We start from the raw sequence: 13716 nt of genomic DNA on the forward strand, positions 1-13716 counted from the left end.
GTATAATCTCATTTCAATTATGATTAATCTCACATACTCGTAGAAGTTGAAGCCCAAAGTACGACCCTTTTGCCATAATCTTTTTCAGCCACTTGAATGCCAATTAGATCAAAATTTCCTTTTTGATATCCATTGATTGGCTTTAAATTTATTTATTTATTTGTGGGTGGGATTCTTAAAGTGTCAGTTGAAGCCATTAAACTAATTTGTTATTGTTGTTGAGTGATGGATTGGCCACGTAAGGCCCAACATACCTCACGACCCAAATCCAATAACTGAACTCGTTAAGACTAAACCCATGTGAAAACTTGGTAAGCCAACCTGACAGCTAGTCGGTTCACGGGGCATAATGGTCTTATGCTATGGATAGATCGGTCATTCACTGAAAAAATATATGTTATCCTATACAAACGGGATAATCCTATCTTCCATATTCAAACAGCTATCTACTCTCAACAAAAATAGATCAGCTATGAGCATTTAAACATAGAGACATGTACCCAAGGAAGACTTGGGCATCCCTATCTAGCACCAACAATGCAAACCCACTTATCCCATGATTCTAGACTCCTAAGATCATGAAATGGCTAACAGCCCATATCTTTCGATGATAATTGCACAACAAATATCCAGGGATAAGGGAGCCGAAGCGTACGGGGAACAAACTGCTCCATACCTATAAAATACAAGTCTCAACTCAACTTTGAGGTAATCGCAACTCTTGCTGCTCTCTCTTTGTTGCTCATATTCTCTTCACCCCAAAGATTGATTTGGGCATCGGAGTTTTCCCGCTTGAGCACCCGCCGATAGCTTTGATCCTTTTGTTTGCTTTCTTGCAGCCCGACTCCGCCTTGGACACAATAGCGTCTCACGAAGATCATGCCACGTCATCACTTGGAAACTGTGTATCAACAGTTGTAATTAGTTAAGCCAACTCCTACACTTTTAAGTGCACGAGCCTTTTAGATAAAAAGTTATTATTGCATTCAAAAATTTAATAGTAATTCATTACAAAATTTAATGATAATTTTTACTCTCATATCAGAGAGTATCACTACAAAAAAACAATTTTTTTTTTCTGACTAGCGTTTTCTGACGTGGCGTTTCTAACGCGTGTTGATTGTCAGAAACATAGGTGACAGGAAAAAAAATTTTCTGACGTGTCAGTGGGTAGAACGTCAGAATTTTCTGACGTTCTACTGTCTCACACGTCAGAAAATTTTCTGACGTGTCAGAACTACCATGTCAGAAATTTTTCTGACGTGGTAGTTCTGACACACGTCAGAAAATTAAAAAATTAATTTTTTTTTTAAAAAAATTTTTTCTGGAATTTTGTTTTTGAATTAAAAATTTATTAATTTAAATTATTATTTTTTCTTTTGAGAATTCCTCTGCACGGCAGCTCCTCAGGTGATGCACACCATAAACACGTACATGTGTTTATGGTGTGCAGAGATCACCATCTCTGCACCATGGGGTGCAGAGATGTGCGATCTCTGCACCATGGGGTGCTGAGATGGTGATCTCTGCCATCTCTGCAGAGATGGTGCACTTCTTCTTCTTCCTTGAGCTTCTTCTTCCTCGATCTTCTTCTTCTTCTCTACTCTTTTTTTTTTTCTTTTTCTTCTCTTCTTCTTCTTCTCTTCGATCTCCCTTTCTTTTTCTTCTGCACCTTCTCTTCTGCTTCTTTTCTCCCTTTCTTTTTCTTCTTCTCTTCCCCTTTTTTTGGTTCTCCTTCTTCTGCCTAATTTCTTGCATCTGCCGTGGAGAGAAGGGAGAGGAGACAGACAGACTGTGGGAAAAATAAATGAGGAGGAAAGAATAAAAAGAGAAAAAAAGTGGAGGGAAAATAAGTAGGGGGGAAAATTTCAAAATTTCGGCCTTTTTAGAAATTTTTTTCTTTTCCTGACGTGCAATATTTAGCACGTCAGAAAATTTCTGACGCGCCAAGTTGGCGCGTCAGAAATTTTCTGACACCCCAAACTCACACGTCAGAAATTTTCCCCATATATATTTATTAGTTTTTTTTAAAGTAGTTTTCTGACGTGCCACGTGTCACACGTCAGAAATTTCTGACGTGTGACACGTGGCACGTCAGAAAACTAATATATATATATATATATATATAGCATTCTGACATGGTGGTTTGCCACGTCAGAAAATTTCTGACGTGGTGGTCTGCCACGTCAGAAATTTTCTGACGTGGCAAATTTTGCAACGTTAGAAATTATATCATTTTTAAATTTTTCAAATTTGTAATATTTTTCTGACGCTCCAACATCTAAAACGTCAGAATTTTCTGACGTGTCTGAACAAACACGTCAGAAAATTTTGACGTGTCACTATTTACACGTCAGAAAAAAAATTTATGACGTTTTAAAATTTGCACGTCAGAAATTTTCTGACATGGCAACAAAGTAGGTACTGTAGCCACGTCAGAAAATGTCCTTTTTTTTTTTTTGTAGTGTATGCACTTGAGAATTTGAGAATAGGAGTTTGCTAGCATTTCTAGAAGTGTACAATGAGGCAATTATTAGCAGTTAACCTTTAATCACTAACCTCTTTGATTAGAGGTTTGACAAAAATTGATAACTACCTACCCTTATTATATATAATATATTAAAAAGACATCATTTTACATAAATTTTTATTAATTTTTTATTCATCTAAAACACTCGGGGGTTAAAAAAAAAATAATAATAATAAAAATAGGCTTTTAAGAAGGTCAAAAAAGACTTAAAACACCAAATAAGCTCAAACTGCTTATTTTAAAAGACATAAATTTTCTTTAAATCAGTTTGGAGAAAATTTTGGAGAAAATTTTTTTTTCAACCTACTTTAATAAGTGACAAATGTCATTCAATATGTTTGAAGTTCATAAATTAATGGAATGACAATAAATGACTATTAAAATATTAAAAAAAAAAAAAAAAAAAACATGTGAGATGACACGTGACACTTATTAAACTAGATTGGAGAAAATTTGTATCTCATTTTAAAAGGTGTTTACACAATGCAGTTTGATTTTCAATAATCGCTAACTGCTTAAGGTAGTAATTTAATAACTGCTTAAGATAGTGGGATTAGTTATTAAAGACGTAATTACTAAGCTTAACCGCTTTAAAGTAAGGTGTAGGAGGCTCATTTTGCGCCAAGAAAAAAGGAGGCACATTTTATGGGCTCTAAGGTGGACATAAAAACGATAGCAGTACTCCACATTTTGTCTACTTTTATCGTCGTTGGCTTTATTTAATTGTTAGTACTTATTATCCCTTTTATTTCCCTGTCAAGCAAACTCACCCAACTGACTCAGAGGAACCTCTCTCTCACTCTCTCTCTCACTACCTTTATCACTCTCTCTATCTCTCTCTCTCAAAGCAAAGAAATACTCCTGTGTGGAAAGAAGGTAGAGACTACTAGAGTGAAAGCGAGAGAGAGAGAGAAAGAGGGAGAAGCGGCGCACAATAGTCGAAGAATGACATCAAGGGCTAACGTGAACGGGGAGCACAGAGTGCGGCACCAACATTACTACCCAGCGACGCCGTCGTCGTCCTCCTCTTCCAAGGCCTCCTTCAAGGGCTGCTGCTGCTGCCTTTTCCTCCTCTTCTCCTTCTTAGCTCTCCTAATTCTGGCCGTCGTTTTGGTCATCATCCTGGCCGTCAAACCCAAGAAACCCTCATTCGATCTACAGCAAGTGGGCGTTCAGTACATGGGCATCACACCGAATCCATCCACCCCCGCCACCAATCCGGGTACCACCCCGACATCCTCCGCCTCCCTATCGCTCAACATCCGGATGCTTTTCACGGCGGTGAACCCCAACAGGGTTGGGATCAAGTACGGCGAGTCCAGGTTCACGGTCATGTACCGTGGAATCCCCTTGGGAAAAGCCTCCGTCCCCGGCTTCTACCAGGAGGCCCACAGCGTCAGACAGGTGGAGGCCACCGTCGCGGTCGATCGCGTCAATCTGCTCCAAGCCGACGCCGCCGATTTAGTCCGGGACGCTTCTCTCAACGACCGCGTGGAGCTCAGGGTCCTCGGTGACGTCTCCGCTAAGATCCGTGTCTTAAACTTCGATTCCCCTGGCGTTCAGGTTTCCTAAATTTCCTCCGATTGCTTTTCTAAATTTCCTCCAATTGCTTTTCCATTACAACCCACTTCTAATTTGGGCATACCCAATTATTTTCTTTATTAAATTTTTTTTATTTTATTTTTTCATCTCTCACTAAATTCGGTGCATTAATAATTCCATATATATATATATATATATATATATATATATATATTGGGAAAGCAATTTTGATTTCCTATAAATGGGGTTTGGTTTCTCTGTCTATGTCTGTCAGTGTGATTCCGTCTGCGAAACGGACCGACCACTTGTGTCCCTTTCGGCCTTTTCATATTGTTTGGTTGGTAGCTAATGCCATTTTATGTGTAGACAGGAATGGTTGATTAGGGGTAGTGAAAAAAGAAACTGCGTTTGCGGCAATTCCTTCGTCTTGCCGTCTTTCATACTTTTTTTGTTTTCTTCTTCTTTTTATTTGTTTTAAAAATTATATATTTGGGTTGGTTTAGTTGCTAGTTATGTTTGTAAAAAGTAGTAGGTGGTAAAGTGTCCGAAAGGCAAATGCGGTGGCCGTGTTTATTTTAGAAAAATGTTTTTTTTATAATTTTTTATTGGTTTTTTAAAAGTCGAATTTATTAATTTTTTTTTAATTTTATATTGTAAAATGTTTTTTTTTTTTAAAAAAAAAAAAAATTGTTTATAAGTAACTGTGCTGAAAATTTGTCTCGTTTTGGAAAAACGCTCCAATAATTATAATTATAATTATAATTATGATTATGATAATGGGGTTTCTTTGGTAGAGCATGTTCTTGGATATTTGCGTGCCTCTCCTTTTCTACCCGTTTTTGGTTTTTACATTAAGAATTGGCCACAGTAAAGATTAGATGATCAAATTGGCAGTCAAAACTGAAAAAGAATTAGGTGAAAAAAAAAATGGAGATAAAAGTAAATTCGAAAACTGCTTTTTGTTGTGATGAGGGAGAAAAAGTCTTTGTACAGTCACCGCCATGTGACTTTTGCGTTTTGAGGCCCATGCGGGGCCCGTATTGCACGCTCCCGTCCAACATGAACATTGTTGCTAAGGATATACTGAATTTCTTTTGAAATTACACTTGTAGGTTTCTGTGAGTTCAATTATTAACAACAGGTTTATTTATATGAGGTTCGTCTAATTATGTTTATTTACTTTGATTCATGCATTTAATCACTTTAATTAGTAAATAATTAATTATCAAAAAATATTAATTTTTTATTTATTTTGATTTTTATGAAATGCGTGTTTAAAATTTGGTTATATGTATTTTTGTATAGTTTGATCCGAAAAATCAGGATAAAAGGATTTTATTTTCTCTGAGCTGTTTGGGTGCCACGTCACATTCGAGCTGTTTTCAACATTTCTGAGGTCCATAATTAGCGCATAGATTGTGTTTGGCAGTGGGGTTTAATAATAGGCAAAGCATGGTGTCGCCTTCTCAATTAGCCCATACTTGTATTTCTCGAATAATATAAGGATATATTGGTAAAATTTAGAAAAGTTTAATATATATATATATATATATTCCATTATTATGGTACCAACATCCACTGTAGCATAAATTAGTTATTGCTTATGTGTGGGATTTCCGAGAATCCCGGCAGCGGAAAGTAAAAGTTTTTTTTACTGTAACTTCTCAACCCAAGCTGTTATTGTTGCACGTGTCCCATACATGCTAGCATATCATTTTATTGTTGTATTAACGCATCATATATATATATTTTTATTTTTAATGTATTATCTATCAAGTTTCTCACTCCAGTAAAAAATAATTACTGTGGGCAGGTGTCAGTTGACTGTGCAATAGTGATAAGTCCGAGGAAGCAGTCTCTCACTTACAAGCAATGCGGATTCGATGGATTGAGCGTCTGAGCATTTACCCAAGGGTAAAAAAAAATTCCACACCCTGTCCGACTCTCTCACTCATTTCTCTCCCTGTAATTGTAGAGCCAATGTGAGCAAGGCACGACGAAGTTCACTCGCCTAAATGTGGTGAAGAGATTCTAAACTTGAGAGAAAAAAAAAAAAAAACAAACAAACAAACAAACAAACAAACTTACCAAAGATTTTGCAAGAGAATTTGCTGACTGCGTGTAAAGTGTAATCTAATGTGTGGCATTGAAGCATTCCACGCTCCCCTCATTTTTTTTTTTTTTTTTTTTTTTTTTTTTTTTTTTCTGATTTTGAATGAGTAGGCTCCATTGGCTTGTTCTCCTCTTTCATGTAATATGTCATTTATGGTGCTACCCCAAACCCATTCTATTTTTTTTTTTTTTTTCTTTCTTGAGCGGGGTTAACAAAGGGATTTAAGAGTAAACTAAATCAAATTCTCTAAATAAATAATTTCATTCAATTAAATTGTCCAAAACAGATGAATCCCACAAACAATCTTGAAAAATGAAAAGAAAAAAAAGAATAGAAAAAAATGCTTTCCAAGCCTTGCTGAATGCTGAGGTGTATTCGTTGATAGGTGAAAATAAGAGTGAAATTTGGGAGGAAGATACTGCCTTTTGCTTAAAATGACGGCCAATGTAAGTTTTATTAAAAAAAAAAAAAAAATTGCAACAGAAAAGTAGAATTACGTATCAAAAAGGGGTACGTACCCATTTCAATCAATATGGAAGCAAGCATTGTCGTTGTGATTCCATACATGTCATCATGGAAAGCAGGCTAGCATGGGTTTGGTTTCAGCAAATGAAATCCTGTCATAAAATAAGGATAATAATTTAGACTTAAATCTTATATCTTTAACTCCCCATTAAACTACTATAGTCAGTATGCTTCTCGATCTCTTTCTAGAGAGAGAAGCTCGTAGAAGTTTTGGCCTCCTACGGCCTTGTGCGGCTGTTTTGAGGGGGGGGGATGGAGTTTTTTTTCCATCCCTTTCTCCCCTCCCCCCTTCTTTTTTCCCTTTCCTCTCAGCTTCTCTGGTGTTTTTTTCTCTCTTTTCTCCCTTTCTCCCTTTCTACAGCCACTCCACGTCGTCTCCCTCACGCACATAACAGCCTCCCCACCTCCCTTCCATTGTCGTTCCGCTCATCCCATTCTTCTTGTTACACACATTTTATAAGACCTGAGCCCACGGCCCGGATCATGAAAGAATGGAAATATGGGCCTGGATGTCGTCAGAAGCTCAGAACCTGCCCAAAAGATTGGGCTCATCAATTGCTCAATTTATCCCGAGTATTCCCTGGATATTATATTATAATCCTTGGATAGTCGATAACCGAGGATACACATATAGTTGGAAGCAAGCTATTTGTTGGGATTATGCCCTGAATCCCAATTATTTTATATATATGTGTTTACATTTAAATGTTTGTTATGGATATAGATGTTATATTCACTGATTAAAATGAATTGAGCATATAGCATATAAAATGTCTTTTACATGCTTATTACCATGTTTATCATATTTGTTATGTATGTAAATGTCCTAAGATTACATTGCATATGGCTATGGGTGTGAGTAATGTGGTTATTACACAAGGTCATAGTCCATAATCCTTGTATCCATAAAGTATAAAGTTCGCAATCAGTAAATAGAACTGGATATTTCATTTTGAGTAAGACTATTACACATCGAATCTTGGTGATCTACCTTGATAAAGCGAAGCAGTGTCTTTGGGATTGATGTGTAGTGTGCTGAGAACCTAAGGCATTGAATGGACCAATGAGTTGTCTTTTCATAAAGATAAAAGGTTATTTAGGCTTTGATTCTAAATCATGAGAAGTTTGTGAACTCAGATGTGAAGCGATGATTATTTTGATGTATCGAAGAGTGAGACCTATCGTTGGTCAATAGAACTCAATACGTTGGGCAATCACATCTAACATTGTGAGAACACCAACTTCAAGAGGGAATCTAAATCCTTTGTTGGTAAACAAAGAGACAAGAAATTTCCCCTTTAGATAGATTTTATAGATATTATTCGAATAGTCTTCGGCCGAAGTATTTTGGTTAGCATACCAAAATATACATACATGTGTTTTTCACATGTATGAGAATAAGATAAAATCAGTGACTCAATGATAAAGAGGTAGAGAATTAAGTGGCAGTATCCTAAGCCTTAATTCTGTTACGGAAGATTTCATGGATGAATCATAAGTCAAAAAGTCAAAGAGATTAATTGTTTTAAATAAAAAATATTTATTGGAGTTCAATCACATTCATTTAGTAGAATTAATTGTGATTAGAATATAGTTGCGTAACAAATGTGGGGGTGACACGATTACGGACATATTTAAGCCAATAATATTTTTTCCTTTAGGTTCCTCACTAAGCTGATATAATTTAACCATAAGGCTTTATTTATTGGGCTAAGTGTTTTATTTAATTAAAACATTGGGCTAAAGAGATTAGATGTAATTGGGCTTGGGATAAAACCTAGATGCCCAATGAGCATAAGTGGAAATACATAAGGCCAGAATTTATTCATTGGGCCTAAGTATTAGTGACAAGGGAAAAGGCTTGGGGTGAAACCCAAGCCCAATCCAAGAGCATATAACCGTGTGGCCCATGGATACTGCTCCATGGACCACACGGCCATAGCATGGAGGCTAGGATTAATCCTAGCTGTCCATGCTACTTAATGTGTGCCAAATATTGCACATTTGGACCCCTTAATTTATATTTGTAAATCCTTTGGGTGTGTTATAATATGATGTTTTGTGTTGGTTCTTTGTTTTTAGTATTTTGTAGGTTGCTAAGAGAAAACTGTGTCTTTAAAGGAAAAAATGCAACTCATTCTATTAATTATGGGGCTTAAGACACTTCAGGGAGCATTGGCAGCAAATTTGGATCGAGCGATGATTTGCACCCACGAGTCCCACTAAAAAGGATCTACAATTGTAGATCTTGGATTGAAGCGATATTGGTGTCATTGTAAAGCTAACTCAAATATTTACAAAGTCATGTTTTACAAGAGTTGACTAATTCTGAAGGTAGTGCGCTCGAGCGCACAAATAGTGAGATAGAGTGCACTCGTGCACATCGAAAGTGGAAAGTGCATGCTCGAGTGCGATTGAGCGCACTCGGCCGACCTGGCAGTGCTGAAACCTTAAAATTAGCTTATAAATATCATTTATTTCCATTGTAAATGTAAGGAGATGCGCCAAGGGCGCCGTGCTTTGTCAATTTTCGTGCTTTTTGGGTTTTTGGAGCTTTGAACTCCAATTCTTTTGTAAGTAATGAAGTAATTTAGTTTTCTTATGATTTCTTTTGTCATGAGAGGCTAAACCTTCAACTCAGGTTGAAAATGAAGCCTCGCTATTGATTTGTTTGCATATTTTCATGTTTTGTTCGTACAATTTTGACCTCTAGTGCAATGTATGTTCTTTTCAATTCAATTATTTGACAAAATTGTGATTGATTGTTGTTTATAAATTGTGAAAACGTTGGATATTTGTTGTGTTTCATTCAACGGATACATCGAATGATTTGATTGAGACGGATATCCATTTTGATTTGTATATCAAACGGATACAGTGGATGATTTGATCTCAATTGGATATTCGTTGTGATTTGTAACAATGATGGATTCATTGATTGTTTCAATAGGTTTATAAAAACAATAGAACATATATAGGGTTTAATTGTTTGTCGGTTGTGTGAATGAAAACATGAGAATGTATGCTTTGATTTGGTGAGGTGGATTCCAAAAACCTTAGTAATTTTATTATTTGATTTAATTTTAGTTTTTATTTAATTTACCATTTTGCATGACACAATTCGGAACTGGGTTAAGATAGAATTAGTTTAGATAGAAATTGATTTTTGCAACGCAATTCCTTGTGGATCAACCTCGCACTTGCACACGCTATATTGCACACGGCTCGTGCGCTTGTGAGTAATTATAATTTGCACATCACTACTCTAATATCAACCATTGGATTGATATTACATATTTCTAAATGAATTAGAACTGCTCCTTTGTCCCACATTGCTTAAATCTGATTCTCTGCTTTCCTACATTGCCTATAAATAGAGAGGAGCCTAGAACTCTTAATTCATTCAACCAAGTTATCTTAATCATAGTTTTCAGAAACTTTTAAAAAACTATATTAGTTATTTGTGTTAACTCATGAAGAACAAAAGTGTAAGATTTGAAGAACCAAGTAAGAGCCCACACTCTCTTGGTTATTATCAGTCATTGGTGAGAAGATGCGGAGGTCTTTATATCCCCAACTTCTTTATGTTCTTGAAGAAAAATTTTTTTTGTCTTTGCATTTTTAAAGAAAGAAGAACTTGTTCTTCATGTTCATGAAGAAAAGAAAAATTTGTTATTTGTATTCTTGAAGAATGAAGAACTTGTTCTTTGTGTTCTTGAAAAAAAAAGAGAAATTGTTTTTCGTGTTCTTGAACAATAAACAACACGTTCTTCGAGAAGCAAAAATTTGTTGCCCAAATTCAGGAGTGGCCGTTGATATCCAAGTAAGTGTTATTCATTCTTGCAATTTAATTTTAAATAGCAATAGTTTTTCACATGTTCTTCATAAAGGATCTTGGCATGGAAATTCAATTCCTTCCGCTATGCAAATATTTTGATTTGCAATCCAATTCTCAACACTATTTACCAGTCATAAAGATGAAACGCCAGTTATAGGATACACATCCATTACCACAACGGTTACAGGCCCCATTCCCAGACAAAGCATTAACGCCCAAAACCGTTACGTAGAGTTTATTATTACGCATTAAGTTATCCGAATGTTACACTCGGCTCATAATAGACAGAAGATCAAATCATCAACTCTTCCGTCAGTTACGCCCGGATCCCGGATCCTCCGCCCGATCATCATTATCATATTTGTTGACTATGCCATAAAGATAGGAAGACATCAATGGAGAAAGGTACGCGACATATTATCTCTAAATACTCGGCAACTCACAGAAAGGAGCTAACTTTACCATTGGAGGAGGATTCGCCGGAAACATCCCCGACGTGTTCTCTTAACCCTTGTTCTATCTTGCAGATCGGAGGAGAACCGACATCGAAGGAATTATGATCTTGCCCTCAACTTTTCCCCCTACACCTTTAAACCCTCATTTCAGCCTCTGAAACTTTGGAGAAACTCTGTTGCTTTGATTCTTGAGTGTGTGTGAGGTTGTGATTGTTTTTGGAGAAGGAGGTGTTCTTGGGGAATTTGCTTGTTGAGGTAACCATTGCACCCTCTCTTTGTGTTTTGTTAGGTTGTTATGCTAGCTTCTTGATTTAGGATAGCTTAGTTGTTAATATCTAGGAGTTTGAAGCTTTAATCTCATTTTAAATTTTCCTTTTCGTTTAGGCTTAATCTTATTACTTGGAGACGTTATTGTGGTTAGGAGATGTTAGAAACCTTTTATGTAGCTTAAGGACTTGTCAAAAAGGCTTGGGAGCACGTTGGACCAAATGAGGTTCTACCTGAACCTCACTAGCCGAGCGCTCGCCCTACACCAAGCGCTCGCCCTAGGGCCCCGATGTTCTGCTACCCCTGTTTTTGAGTCTTAGGTTCATTTTAGTTGGACTTAGGACTAGTGGGAGGTTTTCCACAGATTTGGAGAACCTGAAACCTTTGGAAGACTTTTCGGAGGATTTGTACGACCCAGGTGATTTTTAACTCACATAATGCTCGCAATTTATTTTCATGCATTGCACGACTATTTTGTGTACCAAAACATGAATATTTGTAACTCTCACAATATACACTTTGCTATACCATGAGCTCTATCATTTGTAAAAATATGCTACTTAACAAGATAACGACATTGAGATTTGTAAAAGCATACATGTAAAATACAGACAAGACTAATTGTATTGTATGATATGATACACCGATACGTGCAGGATAACAGCCATGGGCTTACTATACATGTTAACTTTATAGTCAAATGTGTGTGTTGTTATATGGGCCTTGGATCCAATGGTTGTTTCGTGACCGGTGCAGCCTTAATGGGCAATCACTACAGGACGTACATCATTAGTATTGTGGGCCACCCGAGGTCAAAATCAGTCGAGCTGCTAGTGTTATAGATAGCAATGTACAATGGTCGGGGCACTGACATTATATTACAGGTCCCTCGAGATAGCGTCAACCCTGCTAAGAAGAGACAATGTCTCGGGTAGATCATACTGTTGAACTATCACTCATTCTCATACTATAAGCTTGTACTATATCTATATTGCATTCATGGATAACTGTCATGCCTAAAATGCTGCATTCTTTACCAAACAAAGTTCATCACTATGGCATGGGTATTATGTGCATTATCTCTCACTAAGTCCTTGGACTTACCCCTTTTTATTTTCCCCCCATTATGTGTAAATTGTGTGGTTTAGCTAGCGTAGAGGAAGATACCTTCGGACAGGATCATGGTGATTGCGCAGGACCTGGTTCAGGTCATTTTTGAGGATATGGACTCTGTTTAGCAGAAATCCATGTGGGAGATGGCGGGACTATCCCAGCAAAGATGATAGAGATAGTGATCATGCTTGCACTACTTAAGACTAAGCGTTACTCTTATTATTTTATTACAAAAAAAATTATCTTTTGGATCTGTAATATATATATTTTGATGATTGGTCTTCGACAAATACATTTGGGAGATCCATTTATAATATGACGCTTTATCTTTACTCTAGTGATGTTTAATTATTGCTTTTTATTCATGTAGTTTAAAGTCTTTCGTTGTATTCTTTCGTTTAGGAGAGATTAAGATTTTTGAGTCTTGTCATGTGAGGGATGTAGGCTGGGAGACGAACCATAGAGTTAATTACTAGTTAATTGATTTCCATGGGCGTTACAACTATGACTAAAATGAGTACAAAGGCGAGGCTCACGACTACCAATTCAACCACCGCCTCAAGAATCATGGCCACCACAAAAACCATGACCACCTCGACCGCCATGTCTGCCACAATAACTACTAGAGCTGCATGGGTAGTCACAAAAGCAGCGCGCTCACCAATAAGCTCAGAACTCAACTGAGAGCCATGATCAAAAAGAGTAGCACGCTGAATCCGAAAAAAAAACCTTAGGAAGTGTGGGGAGGTCAAAACCACCCAAAATCTGAGCACGAACCGAATCAAACTCGGATTTCAAGCCAAGAAGAAACTGAACCACATCCAAATCTTGATGCTGCTTTTCTATTTTTTGCAGGTCTGTAGAGAGTGGATGGTATGAGTTCCTCTCCTTACAGATGGCCACAACCTAATTGTAGTACTCATCCATAGTCTGAGCACCTTGTTCAAGCCCAAAATATTGTTTACAAACCTCATAAATTCAAATGATATTTCTAGTATCAAAATACATATGACTGAGATGATCCCAAATATCCTTGGCATCAACCGGATAGATGCATGAGGATCCAATGTGAGACTCAATACTGTTCAACATATGAGAGATAATTTGACTATCTTCTTGTTCCCAAAGGCTAGGAGCAGTGCCTATCAACATACCCGAGGTTAAGTGAGTAAACAAGCCTTTGCCTTTCAGAAAAACTTCAACAGACCGTGCCCAAAAAAATATAATTCTTTCCATTCAGCTTCACATGAGTCATTGGAGCATTAACTAAGGGAGTTTCAAGTTTGGTGGCCATAATCTCAACAACAAAGAAGTCAAAGACTCCACCACAACA

At 36.9% G+C, this 13716-nt stretch overlaps 1 protein-coding gene across 1 annotated transcript; it reads left to right on the forward strand.

The window, feature by feature from the left end:
- Window positions 1-3279: 3279 nt before the first annotated feature.
- On the forward strand, window positions 3280-6270 carry LOC132165783 (Late embryogenesis abundant (LEA) hydroxyproline-rich glycoprotein family). Its single transcript, XM_059576470.2, has 2 exons — window positions 3280-4093; window positions 5886-6270. Exons 1-2 carry the CDS (start codon window positions 3476-3478, stop codon window positions 5970-5972), a joined length of 705 nt encoding a protein of 234 aa, XP_059432453.1. The 5' UTR covers window positions 3280-3475; the 3' UTR covers window positions 5973-6270.
- Window positions 6271-13716: the final 7446 nt, after the last annotated feature.

This window comes from Corylus avellana, chromosome 2 (assembly GCF_965113065.1).
Source record: "Corylus avellana chromosome 2, dhCorAvel1.hap1.2, whole genome shotgun sequence".
In the NCBI taxonomy this organism is placed as follows: domain Eukaryota; kingdom Viridiplantae; phylum Streptophyta; class Magnoliopsida; order Fagales; family Betulaceae; genus Corylus; species Corylus avellana.

Coding starts and splice junctions, on each gene's coding strand:
- LOC132165783 (XM_059576470.2), top strand. CDS start 3,476: ATGACATCAAGGGCTAACGTGAACGGGGAGCACAGAGTGCGGCACCAA. Junction 4,094..5,885: donor TCGATTCCCCTGGCGTTCAG/GTTTCCTAAATT, acceptor TACTGTGGGCAG/GTGTCAGTTGACTGTGCAAT.